This window comes from Phascolarctos cinereus, unplaced genomic scaffold, assembly GCF_003287225.1.
Source record: "Phascolarctos cinereus isolate Bilbo 61053 unplaced genomic scaffold, phaCin_HiC Scaffold_1;HRSCAF=81, whole genome shotgun sequence".
In the NCBI taxonomy this organism is placed as follows: Eukaryota; Metazoa; Chordata; class Mammalia; order Diprotodontia; family Phascolarctidae; genus Phascolarctos; species Phascolarctos cinereus.
Window position 1 is genome coordinate 140,232,566 of NW_027555514.1, and position 27,585 is coordinate 140,260,150.

The window sequence follows — 27,585 nt, forward strand, 5'->3', positions numbered from 1 at the left end:
ACCAGATCCTTGGACTCTGTTATCCTTATGGGGAAAACTCCCACAATTATATAAGAAAAGAATCTGGCCCACTTCCCTCTATCTGTTTTGTTTTCATTTGTATCTGTGTATGTCTCTCAGTTGGGAACCACCTGTCCCAGAGCAGCTGGGAGCAGACAGTATATCAGAGATGGGGAAGCCAGAACACGTCTGCGCCATCCTCCCCTCCTTGTTTCTTTTCTATTGCTTGCCCTAAGCCATGGGAACCACCCCTCTTCTGTCTCTACACAGCTGTATAGGTTAAATCACAGGAGAGGGGAAAAATGGTTTTTGTTAGAATTAGTTCTTCTTGGATTATAACATACTCATCAGTTCCTCATCCATGACTGTTTTTACAGTTTACGGGCCAGTGCCCTTGTAAATTGGGATATGGCGGAAAACATTGCAACAAATGTGAGGAAAATTACTATGGAGATCCCCAGATGCAATGCATTGGTAAGTATTGGCAGTTACTCTAAAAAACTACATGGTTAGTTATTTTTTGTCTTAAAAAAACATATCCTTATTTTCCACAGCTTTGCCCTGATGAGGACACCATTCAAAAGATATCCAGTTTTATATGACTATTTGATGAGTGGTTTTAACAGTGTGGATTTAATTAATAACATCATGTGGTTTGGTCTTCTGAAAATTTCTTTTTATAACCTTAAAATAAATTTGAATTCTCAAAGGAGACAGAAAGAAGATAGAATGACCACAATGGACCAGACCCTTGAAGGCAATGCAAATATGCCTTTGCATTGATTTCCTGTTGTTTTAAGGATGCACTGAGAATGAATGTTAACCTCACTATGAGTTGGGGGGGAGCGGTTCTCTGGGAAGAGAATCAGGGGCCATCAGCAGGGTAGGAAAACTTCCAAGACTCTGTGTCCTCGAACTATCATACTCCTATCCCGGCTGGAGTCCAGGAGATAGATTTCTCTTAGTCAACTCCCAAACAAAGCTAATCCAGAATCTAAAGAAGGTGAAGAATTAGCCTTTTGATAAGGCTAGCAATGACATGTGTCATTTTGGCAGTCAAAGGACCTAGGGAGGCTTTTTCTGCATATCATAAGAATGTTCTCATGTGTCTTCCAATAAGCTCTTAACGCAAGTGTTTCCCAGTTGCACTCTATTTAAAGCTTTGGGTTCTCAATAATTCCTCTAGTGTGTAAACTACTCCCTTAGTTTTAAAATTGAAATGCTCATTTAAAACCCAGGAATTGTTAGGACATCTGGAAAATCTGGTTTATGGTGTCCCTTAGGGTGTGGCAACTCTTGCATTTCAATGACAAGAGACTTTCATTGACTCATAAAATGATTTTCATCTCTTATACTGAGGCAATTAAGGAGAAATTGCAAAACTGTGGCCCTGAGCAACAGGAGAATAACTGTGGTTAGAGATGTGACTAATAGAGACTCAATTAACAAAATGACCTGCTTCTTGAATGAAGTTGCTAAAGATGAGGGTCATTGTAAGAAAGCAGAACTTGCCACAAGCTGCTGAAAATAACATAATGCTGACACCTAGGGGGTCCTGAGGAGTCCTGTGGATCAGAACAGAAAGCATCGGACAGATGGCATCTGCTTGGGGAGCCTAATTAGTTCATCAGTCCTCATTAGTATTTGCCATTATTTTTACTCCAAAAATCAGTTATGTTTATTACTTCTTGATCTTTACTGTAACTCCAAGGAGACAGTGGCAGCACATATAGTTTAGTGGCTAGAGTGCTGGAATTGGAGTTAGGAAGGTCTGAGTTGGCATCCTGCCTGGGTAACTCTGGGCAAATTATTTAACTTCTCTCACCCTGTTTCCTCATCTGTAAAATGAAAGTGATGTCTGTAGTACTTATTTTACTAGGTTGTTATGAGGACCAAATGAAATAATGGATATTAAGTACCAATTTAATAAGTAGAGGATTCTACAAGAAACCTTCCCCAACCCCTCTTAATTCTAGTGCCTTCCCATATTAATTATTTTCTGTTTATCCTGTATGTAGCTTGCTTTGTAAATATTTGTTTGCATGTTATTTCTCCCATTAGAATGTAAGCTCCTTGAGGGCAGGGATTGTCTTTTGCCTCTTTTGTATCTTCAGTCCTTAGCACAGTGCCTGGTACCTAGCAGGTACTCAATAAATGTTAATTGATAGTGAGACAGGATAGGCTCATATTCTGATGGCATAGATTTAAAGGCCCAGGTTCATCGTAATTCTGCCTTTGGAAGTACTCTGAAACATGAATGGCTGGCAATGATTCTCCGGTTAGAGAAAGAAAACTCTGAAAATAAAGTGAGGGGTTGGGATGGCTGCCCTGCTGTGGTAGGAAAGGGCTTCCCTTGAGGACCTAGAGGGTCACATGTGGCCTCAGGGCTGAAGGTTCCCCACCCCCGGCCTAACCTATCCAACCAGGGCTGGGACTTAACTAAAACAAGGTACTTCGGTGGGGTCACAGACACAGAGACAAGCCTTAGAACTAGAGCAGCTAAGCAATTTGTTCAAAGCACTTTGGGAGTCACTGATAGCAAAGGACTAATAGAAATCACAGGCTTGACCCTCCTGGTCAATCTTGGCCATGCTAAGAGGACACGTTCCCCTCCTTGAGAACTTATAAAAGTAATCTAATCTTTTCAAGAATTAAAACATTAGCCAATTTCCGCATATTTTAACCAGTAGACAGATGTTGTATACTAATAGCCATTGCACTATTCACTAAGTTTAAACTTATTTAAAATATTTATTGGATAGTTCTGGGCAGGATTCTGATGGGAGGGAAGGATGAAGGGTAAAGAGGGTTGGGTGAAAGCCTGGGCAAGGAATTGCTTTATTTTCAAGTTTCTCCCAAGCTATGAAATATCTGCTTCATTTCTCTCTCCCTCTCCCTCTAGAATGTAAGTGTAACAAGGAAGGGACACAGAACCCATCTGTGACCAGGAAACTGGTTCCTGCCTGTGCCGAACGGGTGTCGTGGGCCAGTTCTGTGATCGTTGTGCCCGTGGTCATTCCCAGGAATTTCCCACTTGTCTTCGATGTCACTTGTGCTTTGATCAATGGGACAGTAAGATTTCTTCCCTCTCTGATGCTGTACAAGGGTTAATTAGATTGGCTGCAAACTTGGAGGATAAAAGAGAGACCCTGCCTGGCTGCAATGCAGACTTCAAACGCCTAGGAGATAGCATGTCTGAAATAGAAAGGATTTTGAAACATCCTGTTTTCTCATCTGGGGAATTCTTAAACGTCAAGGATTATCATGACTCAGTTAGGTAAGACTGTGCTCAAATAAAAGAACCAGACTCACTGTTAACCAGGACTCCTGCTGTGCTTTTAATCTGAACGGCTTTAACCGAATTTGGAAATATACCTATACTAATGTCAGAGAAACTATCAGTTAACAGCCTGAATTACCCAATTAGTCATCGTGTTTGCTTGCCTCTTTCTTTCTTTTTTTTTTTGGAGGCAATCGGGATTAAGTGACTTGCCCAAAGTCACACAGTTAGTAAGTGTCTAAGGTCACATTTGAACTCAAGTCTTCCTGACTCCAGAGCCAGTGTTCTATCCACTGTGCCACCTAGCTGCCCCTGCTTATCTCCTTCTTAACCTACTTGAAAGCAAGTTTTTCCCAGATGCAAATACATTTTAACTAACAGTTGAACTTTTTAGATTTTAACCTAGATTACCAACTTCAGGGAAATGATAAGAATAATAGTAGCAACTCAGTTCGATGCAATTCAACAAACTATTACTACCTGTGACATACCAGGCATTGTGCTAGGCCCTGGTGAAACGCAAACAAAATGGAAACAGACCCTCCTCTCAAGAACTTTGGGGGAGAAGAAAGAAGAGAGAAGGGGAAGGAAAGGGAAAAAATATACACTGATAAGAAAATATAAAATATACAAAATAAACACAATCAAATTTCAGAGAGGAGTTTTAACATCTGGGAGGATCAGGAAAGGCGTCTCAAAGAAGGTAGCATTTCAGCTGATTCTTGAAAGGAGCTAGCATTTCTGTTTGGTTTTTTGGGGTTTTTTTAGGCAATTGTGGTTAAGTGACTTGCCCAGGGTCACACAGCTAGTAAGTGCCAAGTGTTTGGTCTGAGGCTGGATTTGAACTCAGGTCCTCCTGACTTCAGGGCCAGTGCTCTATCCACCGGGCCACCTAGCTGCCCCAGGAGCTAGCATCTCTAAGAGGCAGAGGAAAGGAGGAAATGCATTCCACATACGGGAGGCAGCTTTTGCAAAGGCATGGAGACAAGAGATCCCAAACCTATCCTTCCTGCTATGTCCTCCCTCGATATATCTGCTTGTTCATATGTTCCTTTTGAATCAGGTGCTGTCCCCTCCACGAAGGCTTCCCTAATCCCCACGACTGAAAATGACTGGATCTCAGAATTAACATAGAAAGATGTCTCATCTAGACCAGAAGTGTCAAACACATGGCCCACAACACTCCCAAATGTGGCCCAAACCAGATTAAACTGTAGTTCCTACCTGACTTTAATGATGTTGTTGTTGTTTCTATTGTTGTTATTGTTGTTCAGTCGTTTCAACTATGTCCAACTCTTCTTGATCCCATTTGGGAGTTTTCTTGGCAAAGACACTGGAGGGGCTTGCCATTTCCTTCTCCAGATCATTTTACAGATGGAGAAACTGAGGCAAACAGAGTTAAGTGACTTGCCCAGAGTCACATAGCTAGTAAGTGCCTGAGGCTGGATTTGAACTCAGGTAGACCTTCCTGATTTCAGGCCCAGTACTCTATCCATTGCACCACCTGGCTGTGCTTATTTTAATATAATATACCGATGTTTTAATAAAAAAATTTCTAAAAAAGAAAAAAGAAATACATAAACATGGTTTTCTAAGTTAATATGCAGCCCACAGGGATCTTTACGTGTGGTATAGTAGCCCTTCTTCCTATTTGAATTTGGTACTTTGCTTCAACTTGTCCATAAAAATAGCAAGATGGCCCTTTTCATATAATTTGCTGACATCCAAATAAACCACATCCGTGGAGACTGCCAAATAGATCTACTCTCAGAACTCTTCCTCTTCCCATTTATCATCACTGCTTTTCTTTTATCATATTTCATCTGTTTATTTTTTTAAACATTTCATCTTGGGGAAGCTAGGTGGCGCAGCAGATAGAGCGCTGGCTCTGGAGTCGAGAGGACCTGAATTCAAATGTGACCTCAGACGCTTGACACTCACTAGCTATGTGACCCTGGGCAAGTCACTTAACTCCACTGCCTAGCAAAATACAAAAAATAAAAATAAAAAGTAAACACGTCATCCCCCAGTTAGACTGTAAGTTCCTTAAGGGAAAGACTGTAAGGTTGTTGGGTTTTTTTCATCTTTGTATGCCCAGAACCTAGGATAATGTCTTGCATATAGCTTGCACCAAATGAATGCTTGCTGAATTGAACTGAATATAAATAGCAAATCAATAAGCATGTATTAATCGCCTACTGTGTGCCATTCACTGTGCCCTTGGGCTATTATAACCATACTCCAATAAAGTTTATTTAGTTTTTTCTAAACTTTCCAATTTTGCCAAAAATCCATATATTACTAAGGTTACTTGAAATTCAGCATCAGAAGATTTGGAAATAGGAAAGAACCTTACAGGCCATTTAACCCAGAATGTACGTTTTACAGATCTGGAAATGGAGGCCCAATGTTAATTGGGTCACGCTCAGTCAGAGCCAGGATTCAAACGTGGATTCTGTTATTCCAACTCTAGTCCTCTTTCCATGCTGCTGAACTGTTTCCCCTTGAAATTTGTCCAGCTAGTGTGTCTCAACATACAAGACTAAAGGGGCTTCAATTTCACAACCAAAACAATGTGTTATTATAGCAAAACATCCTCCTCTCCCAAAAGTTATTAGAAATTGAAGGATGATCCAAACAGATTTCCTGTTAAAATGTGCATGTGGACATTTAGAAACATTTTAATGAAAGGCAACAGGAACTAGGAGTAGAGGGGACATTATAATTGGCCTGTACATGAATACCCTACGTTTAAATGTATATTTATGTGTATCCCCTAAAAAGTAGCCTAAGATAAGCATAACCCAGAGCTATTTTGAACTAATGGGGGAGGGAAGAAGAAGTTGAGAAAAAAATGCTCACTACAAAAACTGGCAGTAGAAGACAAAATTCTATTCAGTCACCTAAAGGAGAGGGTCTGGCAAAACCCTACAAGAAGGGCCTTACAGCAAGTGGTGAAGAAGAAAGGAGTTTCAACTAGGATTCTAGAGAGTGGACCTATTTTTCCAGGCAAGAAAGGAATGTATTCCTCCAGAGACCAAAAGAAATAGCTTGGAGATAGGAAGTAGAAATCAGGATGACAATAATATTTTTCTAAGCCAAAAGTCAGGAGGACGTAGAAACTGACAAAGAATATTCCTTTTGCAAAAACCTTATTGTAAGAGAAAATGTTATGTAGTGGGCAGAGTAATGGTCTTTGAGAAGACAGCATCTGGGTTCAAACCCTGCCTCTGATGTGTACAAGCTCTCTGACCTTAAGCAAGTCTCTCTCAGTTTCAGTTTTCTCATTTACAAAATAGATATTACAATACTTGCATTAACATGTTTATAGTGAGGAAAGCATTTTGTAACCTAAAATGTGCTACAAAGATGTGAATTTTCTTTATCATTAGTAAGATAGTTCTCACTTTAGGTACATTTGCAAATTTTAAAGAATTCTCAAAGAAATCGGCATTCCAGAAAAAAAAAAAGCTATGTTAACTTTACTATACAGTACATTACTGTGCCATTTCTCTCTGCTTCTGCCACTCTGCTTGGCCTTCCCTGGCCTCCCTCCCCACCCTCACCATCCCCCCACCAAAAATTTAAAAAAAATTAAAACCCTCCAGATGAAAGTAGAACTGAAGCAAAGAGACTGGCAGCCAATTGGGACTTTGCTTGAGACCTCCAGTACCCCTTGTCACCTGCCCACATGTCTGCCCCTGCACATCTGTTCTCTGTCCAAGCTCAGATATCACGTGTCTATCCCCACCTGCCCTGTCACCAATCCTTTCCTGTCTGTGTCCGCGTCCGGTTGGCCTGGCCCAGTGTGTTCCTCCTGTTCTAGCTTCTCTGTCCCCTCCCTCCATAGGTATAGGCCTCCTTCCTGTCTCCCTTCCTCCCTTCCCACATCCTCAGGCAAATTCAGGGTCTGCAGACACAAGAACTGTCTCTAGTTAATCTTTCTCCAGAGCTATTACTTAGAAACCAAGCTGCCTGATAGACATTTCACTTCCTCTCCTTTCTTCTGCCAGTTGTTTGGTGGTCGTTCAAATGTGCACTAGCCCCATTGCTTAGCACACAGTATGTCTTTAATGCATGCTTTGTATTCATTCAATAGTGGGCCTCCGAGACTGAATGGGACCACAAAGGGTCAAGATGATTCATTAACTGAAGCATCAGTCCTCAGATAATAAAAATTAAGGTTAACACAATAATCCTAATAGCAAACATTTATGTAAGACTATACCATTTACAAATGGGTTGTGTATTTTTAAATTATCCCCATTTTAAAAATGAGAAAACTGAGGCTCAGCTAGGTCAAGTGACTTCCCCAGGTCAAAGAGATAGGTGAGTTTTTAGCACCCAAGTTCTCAAACTATAAATCTAATGCTTCTAATCAAGAGATGTTGGACAAGTCATTTCACCAGCCTAGGCTTCATATTCCTCATCTATAAAATGATGGCTTCAAAGGATCCTTCCCATTCAAGATCCATGGTCCTTTGTACCCATCTGTACAAATTTCATATTAGCTAAGAAGATATATCCATGCACAGCAAGTCCCAGAAGTCTTAGTGCAGTCTTAAACTTTTGCACTGAGACTTTTACAACACCCAATAACTTTTACATACATTGATAGACATAAAGACAGATAGACAGACAGGTAGGTAGGTAGATTAGACAGCTATATTAGATGGGTTAGAAGGATAGACAGACACAAAGAGATGATGACAGAGAGAGCAATGGGGCATAGCAGAAAGAGTTCGAGATTTAAATTCTAAGGAACTACATTTGAATCCTTACTACTTAAAAACTACCTGACTTTGGGCATTTGGCTTCACTATTCTTGGTCTCAGGTTCCTCATCAGTACAATGAGAGGGTGGGACTAAATAATTTCTTAGTCTCCTTTCAGCTCTAAATCTTTGATCCTGTGAATTGTTTTGTAGCTCCCATCTCCCTAAGGCCTCAAATGTATTGCAGGTTTAATGAGATGTAAAGGATCTTTGTTAAAATCAAACAAATATGATAATCTTCTCTAGAACACAGGTTGATCAGATAGCCCAACAACTGAATAGAGCTTATGATTTCCAAGACCTGAATGGAACTGTGGTGGGCATTGGGAAAGAAGTGGATGATCTACTCAAAGACCTGCAGAAAAAAGTGCACTTGGCCTCCCATGTCAGCAATTCCAGCATCAGGGGTAAGAAACCAAATGCATTTCAATCATCTGGTGAACTTCCCTCTTGGCAGCTGATGAAATACCCATTGCATTCCATCAGTTACTTATAGTGTGCTATTGCCATAGTGCCTAAGTGCTTTAGAAAGCAAAACCACACCCCTTAAAAGTATTATTTGCACACGAATGTTTCAGCTTTTGAACATTTTTGGGATCCTAGACTATGCTTTCTATAAATGAAGAACTCAGCCAACAATGTATAACCTAAACATATACTAGAGGTTAACTAAAGTGGTATCTAATTATAAACCCATGAGGGGTCTGGGATAAGGAAGAACCCCAAGGTTAGTGGGCCTAGTGTAGCCTTGGGGAAATAACAGAAACAGCTCTTAGCCATATTCTAGTCTTTGCAAGCTACATTCTCATCCCTTCCTTAACACTAATAACTAAGTTCTAATGAACTTTGGATAAGAGAGAGTATGAGAGCTTGGCAAGATCCCTGTTTTATTACTCACCAAAAAACAGTAAGTAAATTAAAATTCTCATAAGACACTGGGAAGATTCAGTCACTTGTAGAGATTAAGTCCAGGTCTGGGTAATCTGAACTTAAGAAGTTTGGAAGTAGGGAGGAGAAGACAAAATTCTTGGATTCCCAGCTTCCTAAAACCTAGAATTATAATTTATAACTTATACAAAAATTTAGGTAACTATTATTAGTAATATTCGTAATAGTGCATTAAAAAACTACATAACATAACAAAGAGAACTGGCCTCAAAGCCAGGAAGACCTGGGTTCAAATCATCCCTTTGACATATAGTGACTGTGTAACTTTGGACAAGTTACCTGAACTCTCAATTCCCCAGGAAACCCTCTAAGATTACAAATTGCAGAGAAAGTACTAACCTGCCTTGGTAGAGAGCTTTTCCCCACTTGGGAGTTCCCTCTACAAATTGAATCTGAGGTCTATTCCCTTTTTGTACCAGTGTATATTTAAGGCAATACTTTATGGTTGCAAAGTTCTTTTCCCTTTTCATTTACATGATCTCATTTGAGCCTTACAAAAATCCTGTGAGTCAGATAGTGCAAATATTATCCTTATTTTATTAAGTACTAGGAATCATAGAGGCTAAGTGTCTAACCCAGATCATACAGTTAATAAGCAACAGTCAGGAACCCAAACCCTTTTGCTTTCTGTCCAAGTTCATTTGGTTTTTCATTACGCCACACTGCTGAATCTTTGCATTGCTATGTTAAATATAATGACTTATAATTTTACATACATGAATCACATATGTGTATGTATATATAAACATACATGTATACATATGTGTGCATATTTGCACCTATAAAAGCCACGGTGAACATGTGATTTCATAAATATAGGGAACTCTAAGTGAGGAACTCTTCCCACCAAGGTATTACAGTATCTACAACTTACAGCTTTAGAGAGCTACTTGAGGTCAACGAGAGCTTAATTACGATCAAAGGTAGGATTTAAACCTAGGTTTTCTTGAGGCCATCTCACTATCCACTACACCACATTGCCTCTCATTTTATATGATTATTCATTAATTATTTAATTATTCATGATATAATTATGTCATTCATTATTCAACACCAATAAGAGCAATAAGAGACTTCAAAATTCCTTGGGACCCAAATGCTCTTGGGACTCAAATTGATTTAATTGTAATGTCTGCTACTGTCACAGGCAAAATAATAGGATCTAGCAAAGGAAGAAATCATAGTCATAGTTACATCTGCAGACCAGGAATGCTTGCATTGCCAATGACAAGGAGACATGGTGGAGAGGGGCACAAAAGGTGGATGTCCTTCTCTTCATTCTGATCTATCTCTTTCATAGTTTTTAGCGGTGGGGGGAGGGGTAAGAAGGCTTTCTCAGAACTTTTTGCACAACAGGAAAGAGAATATGCAAAAATTAAACTGTGGCTTGTGGCAGAGATTAAAAATATAACGCAAATAAAAGCAGAAATGTGTATCTCTAAAGAGTATTCAACCAATCAATATGCAATATAAATGTAAAAGATATGTAAGATAATATAATATAATATAACATATGATATGATATGATATGATACAATATGATACAGCATTATAATTTAATATAATATAATGTGATTAATATAATATAATATAATATAATATAACACAAATAATATGTGTTCAAGGAGCATGAGGACATGGCCAGAGTGCTTTCTTTCCTTCCATATAGTTTCCTATGAGGTGCATCATACTACTAGGCAAACTTGCTCTGAATAAGTGGGCAGTCTATAGTTCTACAGCTTTAAATGTAAATTCAAAGAGAATGAAAGAACCAATGTTGCGGGGAGGGGTTTTATTTGAAGAAAAAAATAAACACATCATAGGACTATTGTCTTTAATTTATCAACCAACAAACATTTATTAAGATGTGACACAGAGAAACAATATTAAACATGGAGTCACAGACCCTAATTCATATCTCACCTGTGATGATTACTACTCTGTGACGTTGGTTAAAGTTATTTAACCTCTCTGGGACTCAGTTTGCTCATCTGTAAAATGAAGGGATTAGACCAAATGATTTCTAAGATCTCTTCCAGCTCTAAACCTATAGAATGTGATCCTTTGTATACTTAGAGCTATACCAAGTTCTGGGGACACAAAAGCAAAAGTGAAAGAGCCCTGCCCTCAGGGAGCTTACAATATAGGAATGTATGTATGGTAAGGGAAAAGCAACTTATACAGGTACTTGCAAAATAGATTCAAGATAATTTGAGGGGAAGGCACTGGCTGCTGGAAGGGATCAAGATGGCTGATACAGAACATGCTGTTCTCTCAACTATCATTTTCACAATAATTTACATTGATACAGATGCCTCCAAGATCAAGAAATATTATCAGATGTCATTATCTGCAGAACAGAAAATTAATGAGACAACGCTTATCATAAAACATTCTGAAAATACTAGGAATGATATGCTTACTATGATAGATGGACTAACCTCAAAAGCAGACTTCTCACTGAAAAAATTAAAACAGATTCAGACTCCAGATATCCAAAAACTGAACGAAAAGGTAAACAGAAAACACTGAATGTTAAAATTGTCCTGTGATTCCTACTTCATTATCTCTTCAGTTTTTCTTCCCTCACATTTTGTTTTCCTTCTTGAAAGTCTCTCTAGCTAGTTGTAGTGGTATACATCTGTAATCCCTGTCACTGTAGAAGCTAAGGCTGGTAGTTTGCCTGAACTCTGGAGTTCTGAGCTGCAGTGGGCCAAGCCCATGGGGTGTCCACCCCAAGTCCAACACCAATATGGTTATTCTTTCCTTCACTCCCCAGGAGTGTGGAAACAAAAGGCTGCCCAAAGGAGGGACAAACCAGGCCAAGTCAGAAATGGAGCAGGTTGAAACTCCTGTGCCAATCACTAATGAGATATCAGGTCCTTGAATGTGGCCACTGCACTTTCAGTCAAGGCTAGACTGACCCCCAATATCCAAAAATGTGGTGGGGGTGGGGGGCTTTCCTTTTCAAAATCCAAATGACAGAGATAGTACCTATTAATCTCCTGGTCTACTATTGTTTCTGAAACCATGGGTGTTTTTTCATCACTTACACTTGAATATATTGCTATAAAATCTGGTAGCCCTGAACATTTTAACTTTGTCTTACCCTAGTTAATATTTTTTATTTTACAAGTCAGCGAGAAATACAAAATACATTAGTTGATGTAATGCTCTTAAAATATGATCATAAAAAATTAAAAATGCTTAGGTGCAATAAAATTTGGGACATCAGACCATGTGCAGTGATTGCTTTCAGGCAAATATTAACATTGCTGTGCTTATTCATAATTTCATTAAATAGAATGTTTAATATATCCTGTTTCAGCATCAGATTTCTGAGCTTTTGCAGTTCAAACAATTTGCTTCTTGACAACAAATTCTCTTTTTAGGTGTGTGGAATACCAGGAAACTTGTCATGTGTTCTTGCGCCCTGTGGGGGAGCTCTGTGTAAAGATGCTTATGGGCACAGGATGTGTGGAGGTCCAAGCTGTAATGGTTCTCTAGGCCTTTCAGAGGATGCTGTCAAGAAAGCTGAAGAAACTGAGTCTATGATTAATAATCTGACCAACCAGCTACAAGTATCAGAGAATCAGGTAATTAAATGCCATGTCATTCCATCTTGCTTTAACAGTAAAATGATAAATGTGACATTCAGAAAAAAAAAATAGGTAAATGAAAACAAAGCCATATAATGTTCCTGTTATTCAAAAATTAAATTTATCAAAGTTAAAAGAAATTGACTCTCCGGGGTTTGGCTGTGCTGTGTCATAACAGCTCAGTAGCTGAGCAGCCATTGAAGGGGAAGGAATTGCATGTGTGTGGGTGTATGGAGGTGTGTACGTGCGCACACATGCGAGTGTATGGAGAAGGCGGTGGGGACATTGAGTATGAGTCCCAACTCCTCCGATTCTATTTGCTGTTCTCATTCCTCCCCCCCCTTCCTGGTGGTGATTGGTGTAATCTTTTCCCTTTCTATATCTCTTCATTCTTTTCCTAACCTTTTCTTATTTGGAGGTTGGGGGTGGTTGAAAAGGGAAAGGAAAGAGAGAAAGAGAAAGGGGAAGGGAAGAGTGTGAGTAGTGGTAGAGGAGGAAGAGAGAGGACATGGAGATGAAGATGAAACGAAGATTAACCTGGAGTTAAGGAACAGAGCTCCCAAAGAGGTGACACAGTTAGTCCTTGATAACTGTCATTCTGTCAACGGGGAAATTGAAGGTCTCAATGATACTTTCAAAGAATTAGAATTTCTGAGCATGGTCAATGTGGCGCTCACCTCTCTGGCTGGGCTTCTCAGCTTGAGTAAACTTTGGAAGTTGGAACTTAATGTTAATATTATTTCTGGGGACCTGGAGGTCCTGGCAGAAAAATGCCCAAATCTCACCTACCTCAATCTTAGTGGCAACAAAATCAAAGATCTCAGCACAGTAGAAGCTCTGCAAAATCTTAAAAGCTTGAAAAGCCTTGACTTGTTTAATTGTGAGATCACATATCTGCAAAATTATAGAGAAAGTATTTTTGAACTGCTTCAACAAATCACCTATCTAGATGAATTTGATCAGGAAGATAATGAAGCAACAGATTCTGAAGAGGAGGAAGAAGATGAAGAGGATGATGATGAAGATGAAGATGAAGAGGAGGATGAAGCAGGTCCACCAGGAGGATATGAGGAAGAGGAGGAAGATGAAGATTAAGCAGGTTCAGATTTGGAGGAAGAAGAGGAGGTGGGTCTCTCATACCTAATGAAGCAAGAAATTCAGGATGACGATAATGATGATGACTATATTGAAGAAGGAGGAGATAAAGAGGAGGAAGAAGAAGGTGTTCAAGGAGAAAAGAGGAAATGAGATATTGAAGATAAAGGAGAAGATGATTAAATGGACCAGACTCCATTATTCTACAGTCTACAATAGAGTGATCTTGTCTATCTCTGTTTCTTTATGTACCATGCTGTCCCTACAGAAGATAACATGTAACTTTTTATAACAAAGGTGTGGTTTTTACTATTTTTGCCTTTGTTACCTTGTTAGTGATCACATACAGTATCTAGAAAAAAAAAATCAGTCCTATATAATGATTGACCCCATTATCAAATTCCCTAGCAATTCATTTGAAATCTTAATTTTCTTATTCAGGCTCAATGTTTTGGTCATAATTAGTTCACAATTAAAATATGGCAGGTTTTCCACATGGCACATTTCATTCATAAGGTTTTAAAGTTATTTATAAACTAGTTGAAATCAAAGTTGCTATTATATGCTGTAATGTGAGAAGTCAACAGTCTCTCTTTGAGATGAAAAAGTTGGTTATATTCTTTAGAGCTAGCTAGAGGTCTAGTTAGAAGATAGTGAGTTTTTTGATGCTAATGGTTTTTTGTATGGTTACATAATTAAATCAGAAGCAGAATGGTGAGGGTTCTGTTCAGAAATAGCATTTTTGTGGTTTATTGTTGGAGAGGCTGCTAAAACCTGTCTCAAACCAGGTGGCTATTTAGGTCTTTGTGTTTAAAAAAAAATTTCATGTATTCCAAGTTCTGAGCATATATGTGAACCCTTTCTTTTTGAGGCTACAAGTCATGGCATGACAGGGTTCTTTAAGGTGTACATTTTGCTCTTTTAGCAGTTTCCTTGCCCTTTCTGATTTCTATCCCCCCAAATGGAAGACAGACTGCAAAAACTTTAGGCCCTTCCCTCAACCCCTTTTCTTGCTTTGCTTGGATTTCTCATAGGCTATCCTTGAATGAGAGGATTGACTAAAATTGTCTCAAATACAGACAAGATTTTTCACATAAATTTGTTCAGAAGTTTCTGCTTACCCTGAATCTCTTCTGGTTGATATTGTGAATTAAGTGTATCAGGGTGAAGTCAGAGGGGATTCCTTAGATGTCAGATAGCTGTCTGTGAATGTTTAATGAAGCATTCTATCCATGGATAGAATTTACATTTAATATTTGCTTCCTGAATCAAGATTTGGACATTGCAGACTGGAGATCTGCAAAACATATTTTATATTCCTGAATGGAATCTTAAATTATTTTTCCCATTGGTATGAAGCATAACCAACTTTTAAGACACTTGAATAGGGGCAGTTAGGTGGCGCAGTGGATATAGTACCAGCGCTGGAGTCGGGAGGACCTGAGTTCAAATATGGCCTCAGACCAAACACTTGACACATAACAACTGTGTGACCCTGGGCAAGTTACTTAACCCCAATTGCCTACCAACAAAAAAAAACACATTTTAATGGCATGTATTAGGCAGTTGGCAAAAATACTTGAAACTAGCTTGGTTTTAAGGTAAAGATTTGTTTTAAAATGGATATCCATAAAGAAAAGAATATGGGGAAACTTTGCAATTGTATGTGTGCACCTGTGTATGTTTTTTCCTATTAAGTTTCCATGTTTTATATGAATTCTAAATTTTAAAAAATTGAAAAATATATTCCCCACTTTTATCATGAAGGCTCAATTTTCCAGACAATTGCTCTTTGTTGATCTTGACTATCTCAAGAATTTTCTTTCCTATAAGTTTTTAATATTTGTAATTCAACTTTTTAAAAATCAGCACCAACAAATGGTGACCATGTCTCTTTGAACTGAAGTCGTACTTCTCTACTGGGCCACATTTAAATTACTTAAGACAGTAGTATTTTTATCTTTTCCCCTTGAGGCACAAAGAATGTGACTAGTAGCTCTGGGGTTCCTATAGAAGTATAATTACAGAGTTATCTGTAGAGAAACCAAATTAACAAAAAGCTTGACTGGTTAAGTGAAATCAAATTCTTGAGACAGAGTGGTGGAATGATGGGATGCTTGACTAATAGTTTACTCATTTTTAACAGCTGAAATGCAGCATTTTGGGCACTTGACATTCTTAAATTCCATATATTACTTTAGGCTTCCAAAATACCTATTTGAAAATTAATCTACACTTTTAAAAAATCATCTTACTGTGCAATCAGATTTAGTACAGTTCTTTTATTTTAAAAGTTAATACCTAGAGCCTCTAAATAACTTCTAAAACTTACTTTGCTTGGTGGGTGGTATTTTCATGCAAATATGTAAGGGAAGGGTTTTATATTTTGTGGAGGCTTTTGTCCTATTAATGCTCTTTGTAAGGCAGTGTGTATATAGTGTAAGTCCTCTAAGAATTTCTCTCCTAAAAAACTTTGAAGTTATTAATTTTTCGCTACTGTGTTTTGAATAAAGCCATGACAGTGTTAAAATTTTTTTTAAAATTGACTCTGCCTTCATGCAATTTACCTTCCAAAGGAAAATGGCTAACTATGCACACAGATTATTTCAAGTAAACATCTTTAAATTCAGAAAAGGCAACAGTGATTTTGAAGTGGATATTCTCAAGAGTAAAAGATTAAACTTTTGATTTACTACCAATACTTTAGATTACAGGAGTGTGAATATTTCCTTTTTAGGCACTGTACCTGTGTCATGCATTCTTTCAGTCAGGCAACATATGGAAATTTACAAGAATCCTACCCCCTAAAGGGATATGACTCTAGGTCTCTCTAAGCAAAAATAATAATAATAATAATAATAATCTTCTAGGAATTCAAGTGTTTATTAGAAACCTTATGTAATATACAAATTTTAAAATGTTAAAAGGAATTTTGAATGAAAGTATCAATTTTTATATTGTTAGCCCATACTGCTATCATTTGATAAATTGCTTAACCTTTAAACCAGTTCAATTCAGTCAATATTTATTAAGTACTTGCTTGTGCATGGCATTGCACTAGATTGGAGTGTTGGGAGATTAGATAACTAATATTTCCCCTCCCACTCTAGAGTTTATAATCTAATATACAGATATGACAAATAGACATAAATGCTTGTGCGTGTGTACGCACACACACACACACACACACACACACAAACTATAATGCAAAGGATTTATTACAATTTAATAAATAAATAATAAAATAATTAACGATAAGAACATATGAAAAGTATAAACAAAGTGCTATGTGGGCTCCAAGGCACAGAGGTTTCATGCAGAAGGTGGCATTTGTACTAGGTTTTTGAGGTAGTGCCTGAATTTATTTTATTCCTCACTCTATTTATCTGAATTCTATACATTCTTCAAGTTCCAGCCAAAGTTTTACCTCTCTAAACCTTCTCAAACACTACAGATCAAAACAATCTCTTTCACTTGTATAGCTTACCTTGTATTCTCAGTTTTTACTCTCTGAACTAAACTATAAACTGCTTGAGAGGAGACTCCACCTTCAGTCATTTAATACTTACTTATATCTCACATTACATACTCAGTTTTCTTTGTATGCTTGCTCTTTCCCCACCTAGAGTGTAAGCATCTTAAGGAGCATCTTTAATAATTTTTCTTAGCAGTTTTGCTTAGCACAATTCTTTTTTTTTTTTTGTGAGGCAATCAGGATTAAGTGACTTGCCCAGGGTCACACAGCTAGTTTCAAGCATCTGAAGTTGGACTTGAACTCAAGTCCTCCTGACTCGAGGGCTGGCTGCACCACCTAGCTGCCCCTGCTTAGCACAATTCTGAGGGACAAATTAGGGATTGAGTTAATTTTCGCTGATTTATTTGAAAAATTAAAAAAATGCTAATCCAACTCCCAGAGTTGGTCAGAGTATATTATCTTTTAAACCAAAAATGTGGGCCATGTCCCTAGGCCAAGTGCAAAGAATATAAGTAGAACTCTGTGAAATGTGTACACAAGGACTTAATTTGGGTTCTTAGTTGCTCAGTAAGCAAAATATTCTCAAAACTTTATGATATGGCCCAAGGGATACAGGCCTGCCATCTGTTCAATAAGATGGACCTGAATTTAACTAGTGAAATACTTTTATAGTGAATATGTATAAATATGGAGAGAAATAGATATCTATCTGTATTTCTGTCTTTATTATAGATATGTCCATCTATTGCTCTTTAAAGAAAGATAAGAAGAAAGAAAGACAAAAAAAGAGAAAGAGAATGAAAGAAACACCAGGGAGGGAGAGAGGGAAGAAGAAAGAGAGGAGAGGAGAGGAGAGGAGAGGGGAGGGAAGGCAGGGTAGAGGCAAAAGCAAGGGTGAGGGAAATCTGAGGATTCTCTCCATAACATGCAAATAGATAAATATTTGTGACATCTTAGTTACATATACATTTGTTAGCAGCGTTCTTTGGGGAGATGTCACAGAAAATGACCACTCAGGGCACCTTACATATGTGACTTCATTTGATCCTCCCAATAACCCTGGAAATACTATTATATTCTCATTTTATAGATGAGGAAACTGAGTCTGAGAGCAGTTAAGTGGCTTGCCCAATAAGCTAGTAAGTTTCTGAGCCAGGGGTTGAACTTGTTTTCCTGTCTCCTAATCTATCTAGCTATTCATTATGTCACCCAGCTGCCAATGATATGAGAAGCGGCTAAGGATGTCCTAGTCTAGATATATAAAATATTCCAGGGCTGTTCCCCTGTCAGCAGGACAGCCTGGGAAGTTCTTTGATCTCCTGGTAGAGACCTGAACTATGTTTAGAATCCCCATCAAGCATAACCCTGTCTGACCTTTATCTTTTGCATATCCAAGTGAACCCAGAAATGTGGGACACTCCTGCTGCCCCCAGGAATGTGAGCTTTTGGAACAGCTGACTTACATGCTTCTTAATTACACATTCCATCTTCATTGGGCTGTTCTCAAGGATCATACCACTAATCTCTGATAGAGGTATGATTGTGCCATAACACGGTCCTTATAATATTTCTGACACTCAACCTTCTTTGGACAGTGTTTATAGACAAGTCTGTGGTTTCATCGATTATGTTAAAGTGATGTAAATATGGTACATGGCATATTGTACCACAGGAGGTGTTAGGGCATGGAGTCCAGCAGCCAGTACTAGAAAAGTGCTAGACCTGACAACCCACTGTTCTGGCCTCTCCTCCCTTCCCTAGTTAGTATGTAAGGTTATAGGATACACATATAAATTATATAGGTATAATTTACATCTATATATTATATACATGTAGGAAATATGCAAGGATACAATGTATATGTAAGATATACATTTTATATGTGTGTAAGATATACATTGAGGGGCAACTGGGTGGTGCAGTGGGCTTGGAGTCAGGAAGCTCTAAGTTCAAATTCAGTCTCAGACACTTACTAGCTGTGTGACCCTGAGGAAGTCACTTAACCCTATTTGCCTCAGTTCCTTGTCTATAAAATAGAGATACAATGGAGAAGGAAATGACAAACCACTCTAATATCTTTGCCAAGAAAACTCCATGGACTTTTGTCACATAAAGTTGGACACAACTCAACAATAATAAAGATATAAATTATGTAGGCTATACCATATATACGTGTGTATATATATGTAATAACTGTCTATCTGGATGTTTACCCGTGTATATATAGATAGAGGATGTAAGACAGGTTTTAGAGATGACAGCAGCTGTAGTTGCAACTGATGGTCACCACTGAAGAAAGCCATCAATAGTCACTATAATCTGTCCCACAGAGCTACAAATGGCCCCCAAACTATCAATGGGAAAGGAAGTAAATAAGTATTTATTAAGCCCCTACTATGTACCAGGTGCTCTGCTGAGCACTTTACAGATATTACCTCATTTAATCTGCTACACAGATTATTTGAAAAAGCTGATATGCTACAAAAAGTGACCACCTGCTGTGCAGCCAGGCTCTTAATGTCTTAACCTTTTGTCAGGAAGGAGTGTCACCAGCAGCATAGCATTAAAAGAAAGAGGCATGTTGGTAGAGTAGGAAAAGCAATAATAATAATAAGCCTTCACATTTCAATAACACCTAACAGATGTTAAAAGCACGTTCCTCACAACCCTTTGAGGTAGGTAGTGCAAGAATCCCATTTCACAGATGATGAAATTGATGTGTATGTAGAGAAGCTAAGTGGCTTGCCCAGGTTCACCCAGCTAGTAAATGTTACAGGACTCAGATCTAGTTTTTTTGACACCAACTAATCAAGAAAGCTGCCATCTTGGGCAAGTAAGTTAGTTGACCTCTCTGTTCCTCGGTTTCATCATCTCTAAATGAAGGCTTAGACCAGATAACTCACCTCTGAACTCACTGAGTGCACTTCCAATATTCTATGATTCTCTAGAGCTGATCTTCCAACTTCCAATCTTAAAGAAAGCTATTAATTTGAACTGCCTTGGGCTAGGCAGTGTCCCTTGCATTCTAGATTTACATTTCTTTGGAGAGTTTTGAAAAAGCCAAGTGAGAAAAAGATAATGTGAGAGAAAGAGGACAATGAGAGACAGTAAGTGAATAATGACCATGTTAATCAAAAGAATGTCTAAGTGTTGGACTTTAGGAAAGAGAGCTAAACTGGGAAGATTCCTCATTCAGATTGCCTAGAACCACAGCATGCTGAGGAACCAGGGCCGAAGGACAGTCAGATTATCCATATATGTAAAGTGTATTGCAAACCTTAAAGAGCTTATATAAGTGTTTATCATCATCATCATTATTCCACCTAGGATGGTTGCAGTAGAAAGAAACCTAGCAATATAGTCTCATCAGTACCTTTTCTATGGTGAGTTCTAGCCCATTGTTGTCCTATGGAAGGGAAGGAGAGGGGCTTCACATGTTCGATGAAAAGAAATGAGGACAAGAATTAGGAAGAACTCGTGTTTGAATCTATGTGATATGGATGCAGCCTGTCAAGAAACTACTTCTACTCTGAACCTAGCATCAACTGGGCAGGCATGTAATATCTTTATAGCCTCTTTTGAATGCCAAAGTATGGATGAGGATAGAATTAGTCTTACTCAGCCCTGTGGTCAACTAACTGGATCAAAATAGTTAGGCAGTCACGAGATGAAGGAATGATGATTTTTTAATCCCAGTTGAGGAGAAAGACTTGGAGTGGAGTGGGAGAATAGAATAGTTTTACAGTAAGAAGATTAGACTCAAGAAAAAAACAACACTTCTAATCTTCCCAGAAAAGTGATGAAAAACATTAGAGTATCTGATTAATTATTCTAGAAGTAAATAATTAAAACAGGCTAAAATTTTTTCTCTAAACTGTTGTTTGGTACACTTACCTCATTCCAAAACTAAAGATATTAAATTCCCCTAAGGTGTGTGTCAAGAAAGAATGGCCTAAAAGACCTTATCAAAAAACATATATGTGGCTTAAGAAGGGAATAACATAATCACTTAGGTATAGAAATCTAACATGCCCTGTAGGCATTCTCCTATAGGGGAAAGAAAAGGGAGGTGGGACTGAGGAAGGCCGGTGGTCAAAAGCAAAACATTAGTGAGGAGGGCAAAGAAGAAAGAAAGGCATAAAGGCAGGGGGGGAGAGTAGAAAGATACAGATAGTAATTATAATTGTGAATGTGATATATGAATGTAATAGAATACTCTTGTACTATAAGAAATGATGAACAGGCAGACTTCGCATAAACCTGGAAAGACTTGTATGGTTTGATGCTAAGTGAAGTGAGCAGAACCAGGAGAACTTTGTACATGGTAACAGCCACATTGAGTGATGACTGACTTTGACAGACTTAACCCCTGTCAGCAATACAAGGATCTAAGACATCTCCAAAAGCCCCATGATGGAAAATGCTATCCACATCCAAAGAAAGAACTATGGGGTCTGAATGCAGATTGAAGCATAGTGTTTGCTATTTTTTTTCTTCCATTGTGTTTTGTTTCCTCTTTCTGGTGGTTCCTCCTATTAGTTCTAATTCTTACTTACAACATCACTAATGTGAAAAATATGTTTAATAAGAATGTATATGTATATCCTATATTAGATTGCACGCCATCTTGGGGAGGGAGGTAGGGAGGGAGGGGAGAAAAATTTAAAACTCAAAAGCTTATGGAAGTGATTGTTCATGAATTAAAATAAATTAATTAAAAAAAAAAACATATGACCTGAAAGGTAGGTGGGCCAGTCAAGAATGAGATACAACAGGATAACCTGAGTACATTTTTAAATTAGTACATTAGTACCTATCAATCAATAAATATTTAAGTGCCTACTATGCACCAGGTATTGTGCTAAGCATTAGGGACACAAAAAGAAGCAAAAATAAAATAGCTCCTGCCCTCAAGGAACTTACAGTCTAATGGAAAAGCATACAATCTAATGGGTAGCTTACCAAAAAAATCAATCAATGAGTTTTTATAAAGTGATAGGTAATATAGTGGATAGACCACTGGACTTGGAATCAGGAAGATACTTTGTAAAGTTCTTTTCAAATCTTAAAGTGCTATATAAATGCTTGTTGTTGTTGTTTGTGCTAGACACTGTGTTAGCCACAGGTGATACAGAGTCAACAATGAAACAATCTTTGACTCCAGGACATGACATTCTCAGGGAAGCAAAAACAAGAAAAGGTCCTCTATTGTATCAGTTAGATCTTTGATAGAAGATTTATGGAAGGACATCGTCATCATCATCACTTACATAGCCCTTTAATGTTTTCAAAGTGCTTCAAATATATTGTCATTTGAACCTCACAAGAACCTTCTGAGGTAGGTGCTATTATGCCTATTTTACAAATGTCAAAACTGAGGCTGAGAGAGGTTAAGTGATTTGTTCTGGCTCACAAAGCTAGTTAGTGTCTGGGCTTAGATTTGAGCTCAGATCTTCTTAATTCCAAAGCCAGAGTTCTGTAAAGAATAAGCCGACATGAAAAGTTGTTGTCTGTATCAGAGAAGAGAGTAACCACATCACAGAAAAACATAGTTTCACTGAAGTACCAGTATGTGAAAATAAGTGGCAAGATCACTATGTCCTCACAAACACCATTGTTTGCAATAAATTTATGAATGAGAATGGAGAAGGAAGACAATAACTTTCTGATAAAATGTATCTAAACCATTCAGAATGCCAAGGGATGAGTTTGGCCCTTAGTTGTTGCATCACAAACATATAATTTGGTGATTCAAGTTACTTCTTAGTAACCATTTCTAAACAATACATATGATGGAACTGATACTAATTTGGGTCCATTCTATTTTTTCCCTCTCATTTCGTTTACAAAAGAACAATATTTAACTTCTTGTTTTTCTTTACTTTGATTCTTTAATGGATTAGTGATCTCCTTACACCAGTGGCCATCACAGACCATCCATCCCTCCTCATCCTATCCTAATTTTGTCCATATCCTTCCCTAAACAATCCATAAAGGAATTACCTTTCCTTCAAAAACCTTCTTCCCTTTCATGAGTACCAATCACTCAGACTGTCTAGTTCTTATCCCTCCCTTTTCTTACGTGACTAGCCCACATTCTTTTCTTAGTATACCTTTCCAAAATGATGTCTTCTGAACCACTTATTGTGAGTAAATCATTATGTGTTACAATCTACTTACACAGCGTGTGTCTTTACGTTGCCCTTAGAGTCATTCATAATTTTGGTGGTTCAGAGATCATGATATTCCATGATTTAAAGCTATATAGCATAACCCAGAGAATATTGGTCTTAAAAAGCGAGGGGTGTGTGTGTGTGTGTGTGTGTGTGTGTGTGTGTGTGTGTGTGTGGTGAGAGAGAGAGACAGAGAGAGAGAGTCAGAGAGTCAGATTATTGAACATACTAGGTAGTTTCCAAAACACAATCCAGTATGTTCTCTTTACTCAGTCTCAGTTCATGAGCCATCTCCAATGACTGTCCAAATGTATACAGACTGATGGTCTAACTCAGCAGTTTACAAACTGTGGTCCACCAAAATCCTTTCAGGGGGCCCACAGAGTCAAAACGATTTTCACATTAATAGTAAGGTATTATTTGTCCATTAAAGTACCCTCCTTTTTCCAACTACATATTTGTATGAGACTAGATTTTCTTCATATATTTTGACCAAGCCACAACAAATTGAATGCAGAAGCTGATCTGAGAATTCAGCTGTCTTTAATCAAGCTAGCCCTCTAAAAGAATTGCAAAAAATAAAAAGTAAGACAGCACCACTCTTTTCACAATTTCTTTGTTTCAGAAAATAGTTATTTTTCATTTAAAATGTAATCTCTGTTAACATAATAGGTTTATAGTTATTTTAAAGGAATAAATTTTAAAATGTTATCAGTTTTAATTTACAGTATGGTAAATACTCCTTGGGGTCCTTAATAATTTTTTAGTTTAAAAGGGTCTTGAGACCAAAAAGTTTGAGAACTACTAGTATAACCCAATGGGCTGACCACACAACTCTATGTCATACATGGTCTGGGCAATAAAAAGTTCTTTATCCATTTGATTTGGCTTATATAGTAAGGACAATCTCATCTGAGTGTCCAAGAACCTAACTGAGGATAACCTATAGTATTTCTGGGCTTGATACAATCAACACAAAGTCATCCACATATAGGAGCATCTGGAGAAGCCCATTTTCTTTTCTAACCGAACTCTGTTCAGGAGATCCTTCACGAAAATGATGAGTAGCTGTGGCAAGCATCAGCCTCCTTATTTTGTGCCTCATTTTATATTGATCTAAGGATCACTGAATGAGGATATCTTGGTTGTTTAATTTATTAAGGATTTTTTAATGATCTTAACAAAAGCATGAGAGACCACATGTTAACCTTTGGGATTGATTTTCATATAATTAACAAATAATGGGGTCTTAGGTTTGCCCAACTTTTCAGTCACTCCTGTGACTGTGAAAATCTTCTGTAGAAAATAATTTACAGGGCAGCTAGGAGGTACAGGGGATAGAGTACTGGCCCTGGAGTCAGAAGGACCTGAATTCAAATCCAGCCTCAAACACATAACACTCACTAGCTGTGTGACTCTGGGCAAGTAACTTAACCCCAATTGCCTCACTAAAAAAAAAAAAGTGTATCAGGATGACGAAGTCACATAAGGGGCAGCTAAGTGGTGCAGGGAATAGAGCACTGGCCTTGGAGTCAGGAGGACCTGAGTTCAAATTTGGCCTCAGACGAAACACTTGACACTTAGTAGCTGTCTGACCCAGGGCAAATCATTTAACCCCAATTGCCTTTTAAAAAATAATAATAATTTACAAAAACCTGCTGCTCCCTCCTCCTATTTTTGAGATGCCTGATTTTCAGAAAGATGTTATGGAGATAAGAAAGTAGAGGTATGGATCCACAGTTGCCTCTATTGATATGAATAGCACCTATGCTTTTTTCCATTTATTTAATATCTTCCTTCTTTGAGCTTTCTTGAAAATTGATCTCTGAGAACCTTCAAAATTGTGGTGCTTCCAGCCCACATTGCTTCTGTTGCACATTTGGTCATATTAGCCCCTCTTCCTGATTTTATCTTCTTAAATACCATTTCTACTTTCTATCTAGAATATCTGATATTGGTAGTTCCACTCTAATCTATGAGAAGGATAAATCAATATAAAAACATTGGCAAATTTTTTCCATTTTGTGTTTATTTGTTGTCCATAAGATTTTGAGGTGATCAGAATTTAGTAGAGTATCACACAAAGCTCTTTGGAGAAATCTTTCCCTTACACATATACACATACTGCTTTTCTCTATTTTGTGATTATTTATAATCTTCCATTGCAAACTAAATGTTGCAAATTAATATTTAAAATCATAGTAGCTTTGCATTTTTTTTAAGTATGATCTTTGTTTTATGCTAAATCTATTTATCCCTTTCTTAAGGGAAAAAAAAAAGATTATTCTGATATAGGCATAATGAACCTTGACTTTTATCCCATACAGCTAACCTTTGCTATTTCTTTTGTGTTCAATAATTTGTTTTAAGTGATAATCCATAAAGGTCATATTAACAGTCTTTAGTTCCACTGCAATAGAATTGGAGCATTAGAAGAGAAAAATAGGGAGAAAGCTATCTTACTGTTAGAAATGTCCTATCTTCTGCTTGATTAGGAAGGAAAATAGGTAACCTTAAAATGATAATGAGAGAATGACTTAAAACCTATTATGACAGTCATCAGATTACTGAGAACTGCCTATTCATTAAAACCATTCAACAATTTCTTTTGGTAACAGTACCCACTGAGCTACACTAAAATGTTACCTACATCAGTTAGGCATTTCCTCTCCATTACCTTTAGTTCTATCATTCTGACTTTTTATGATTGATATGTAAATTCTTTATCCTGTTCTTAGAATGAGAAAAAATGTAGGGAATTGAGGAAAATATTTCCCAGGAAAGATAAAATTAAGACATATTTTTTTCTCACTCAAAAATTTCCTCTTGTTTTGAAATGCACTGTTTGTCATAATTTAAACTGTGTTGAACTAAAAAAAAATTAATAAATCAGTCTGTATACATTTGGACAGTCATTGGAGATGGCGCATGAACTGAGACTGAGAAGGAGAATATACTGGATTGTGTTTTAGAAACTACATAGGATATCCAATAATCTGACTCTCTGACTCTGACACTCACTCTCTCTCTCTCTCTCTCTCTCTCTCTCTCTCTCTCTCTCTCTCTCTCTCACACACACACACACACACACACACACACACACACACACACACCCCTCACTTTTTAGGACCAATATTCTCTGGGTTATGCTATATGACTTTAAATCATGGAATATCATGATCTCTGAACCACCAAAATTATGAATGACTCTAAGGGCAATGTAAAGGCACATGCTGTATAAGTAGATTGCAACAGATAATGATTTACGCACAATGAGTGGTGCAGAAGACATCATTTTGCAAATGTATACTAAGAAAAGAATGTGGTCTAGTCACGTAAGGAAAGGGAGGGATAAGAACTGGACAGTCTGAGTGCTTCATTGGTACTCATGAAATGGAAAAAAAATAAAACAAAGCCTTTTTTCAAATTATGTCTGGGGCAAGGGTAGTGTTTGAATTCTAATTAGCCCTACTTCTGTTGACAACTGATTTGCATGATTAAATTCAACTTGATGGCAGCATTGTTCTATTCCTACCTAGTTTTGTCTCCATGTAGCACAGAGAAAAACGCAAGAACGTCAATCTAAAGTCACACTTTTAAAGATTAGGATCTTATTTTCCAGACTGCAAACCTTTTACGACTCTAATTTCGATTCTAAGTGTACCAAATATTTGGAATTTATTTCTATAGCCGACTCACAGATAAAACTCATTTACTAAAAGGTTGAAGGTTTTCTTTTTGACTTTGAAAGAATGTGCATTAGTAGAATTTGAGAGATTAGTAGAGTTTGAGAGAAGAACAGAGGAGTCAACTATAGTGAAAAAGGCACATGCAGCCTGTATCCAGCTCTGGAATTGACAGTCATTTAAACTCTCTAGGCCTGAGTTCCCACATCTGTAAAATAAGGAAGTTTGACAAGATGACCTCTAAGGTACTTTTGGGGTCTAAAGCTTCGTCCTCTATTCTGAGCTTTTTAACAAAATCAAATAAAAATTCCTCAATATGTTATTCATGGTGAAAACTTTAGGATAAATAGTCCCAATTATTTCCTACTAAGACTTGGATTGTTGTTGTTCAGTCCTTTCAGTCATGTCCAACTCTTCATGAACCCATTTGGGGTTTTCTTGGCAAAGATACTGGAGTAGTTTGCTATTGCCTTCCCTAGATTATTTTACAGATGAGGAAATCGAGGCAAACAGGACTAAGTGGTTTGCCCAAGGTCACACAGCTGATAAGTGTCTG

General features: G+C 37.7%; 1 protein-coding gene and 1 pseudogene across 1 annotated transcript in view; both read left to right on the forward strand.

The window, feature by feature from the left end:
* LAMB4 (laminin subunit beta 4) overlaps window positions 1-27,585 on the forward strand; it is a 144,281-nt gene that overhangs the window by 93,308 nt on the left and 23,388 nt on the right. The window contains 6 exon segments of the mRNA XM_078154356.1: window positions 378-474; window positions 2,903-2,929; window positions 2,932-3,277; window positions 8,300-8,460; window positions 11,313-11,515; window positions 12,394-12,597. Coding sequence (XP_078010482.1) covers window positions 378-474; window positions 2,903-2,929; window positions 2,932-3,277; window positions 8,300-8,460; window positions 11,313-11,515; window positions 12,394-12,597 — 1,038 coding nt within the window.
* Window positions 13,109-13,878, forward strand: LOC110207019 (acidic leucine-rich nuclear phosphoprotein 32 family member E pseudogene; annotated as a pseudogene).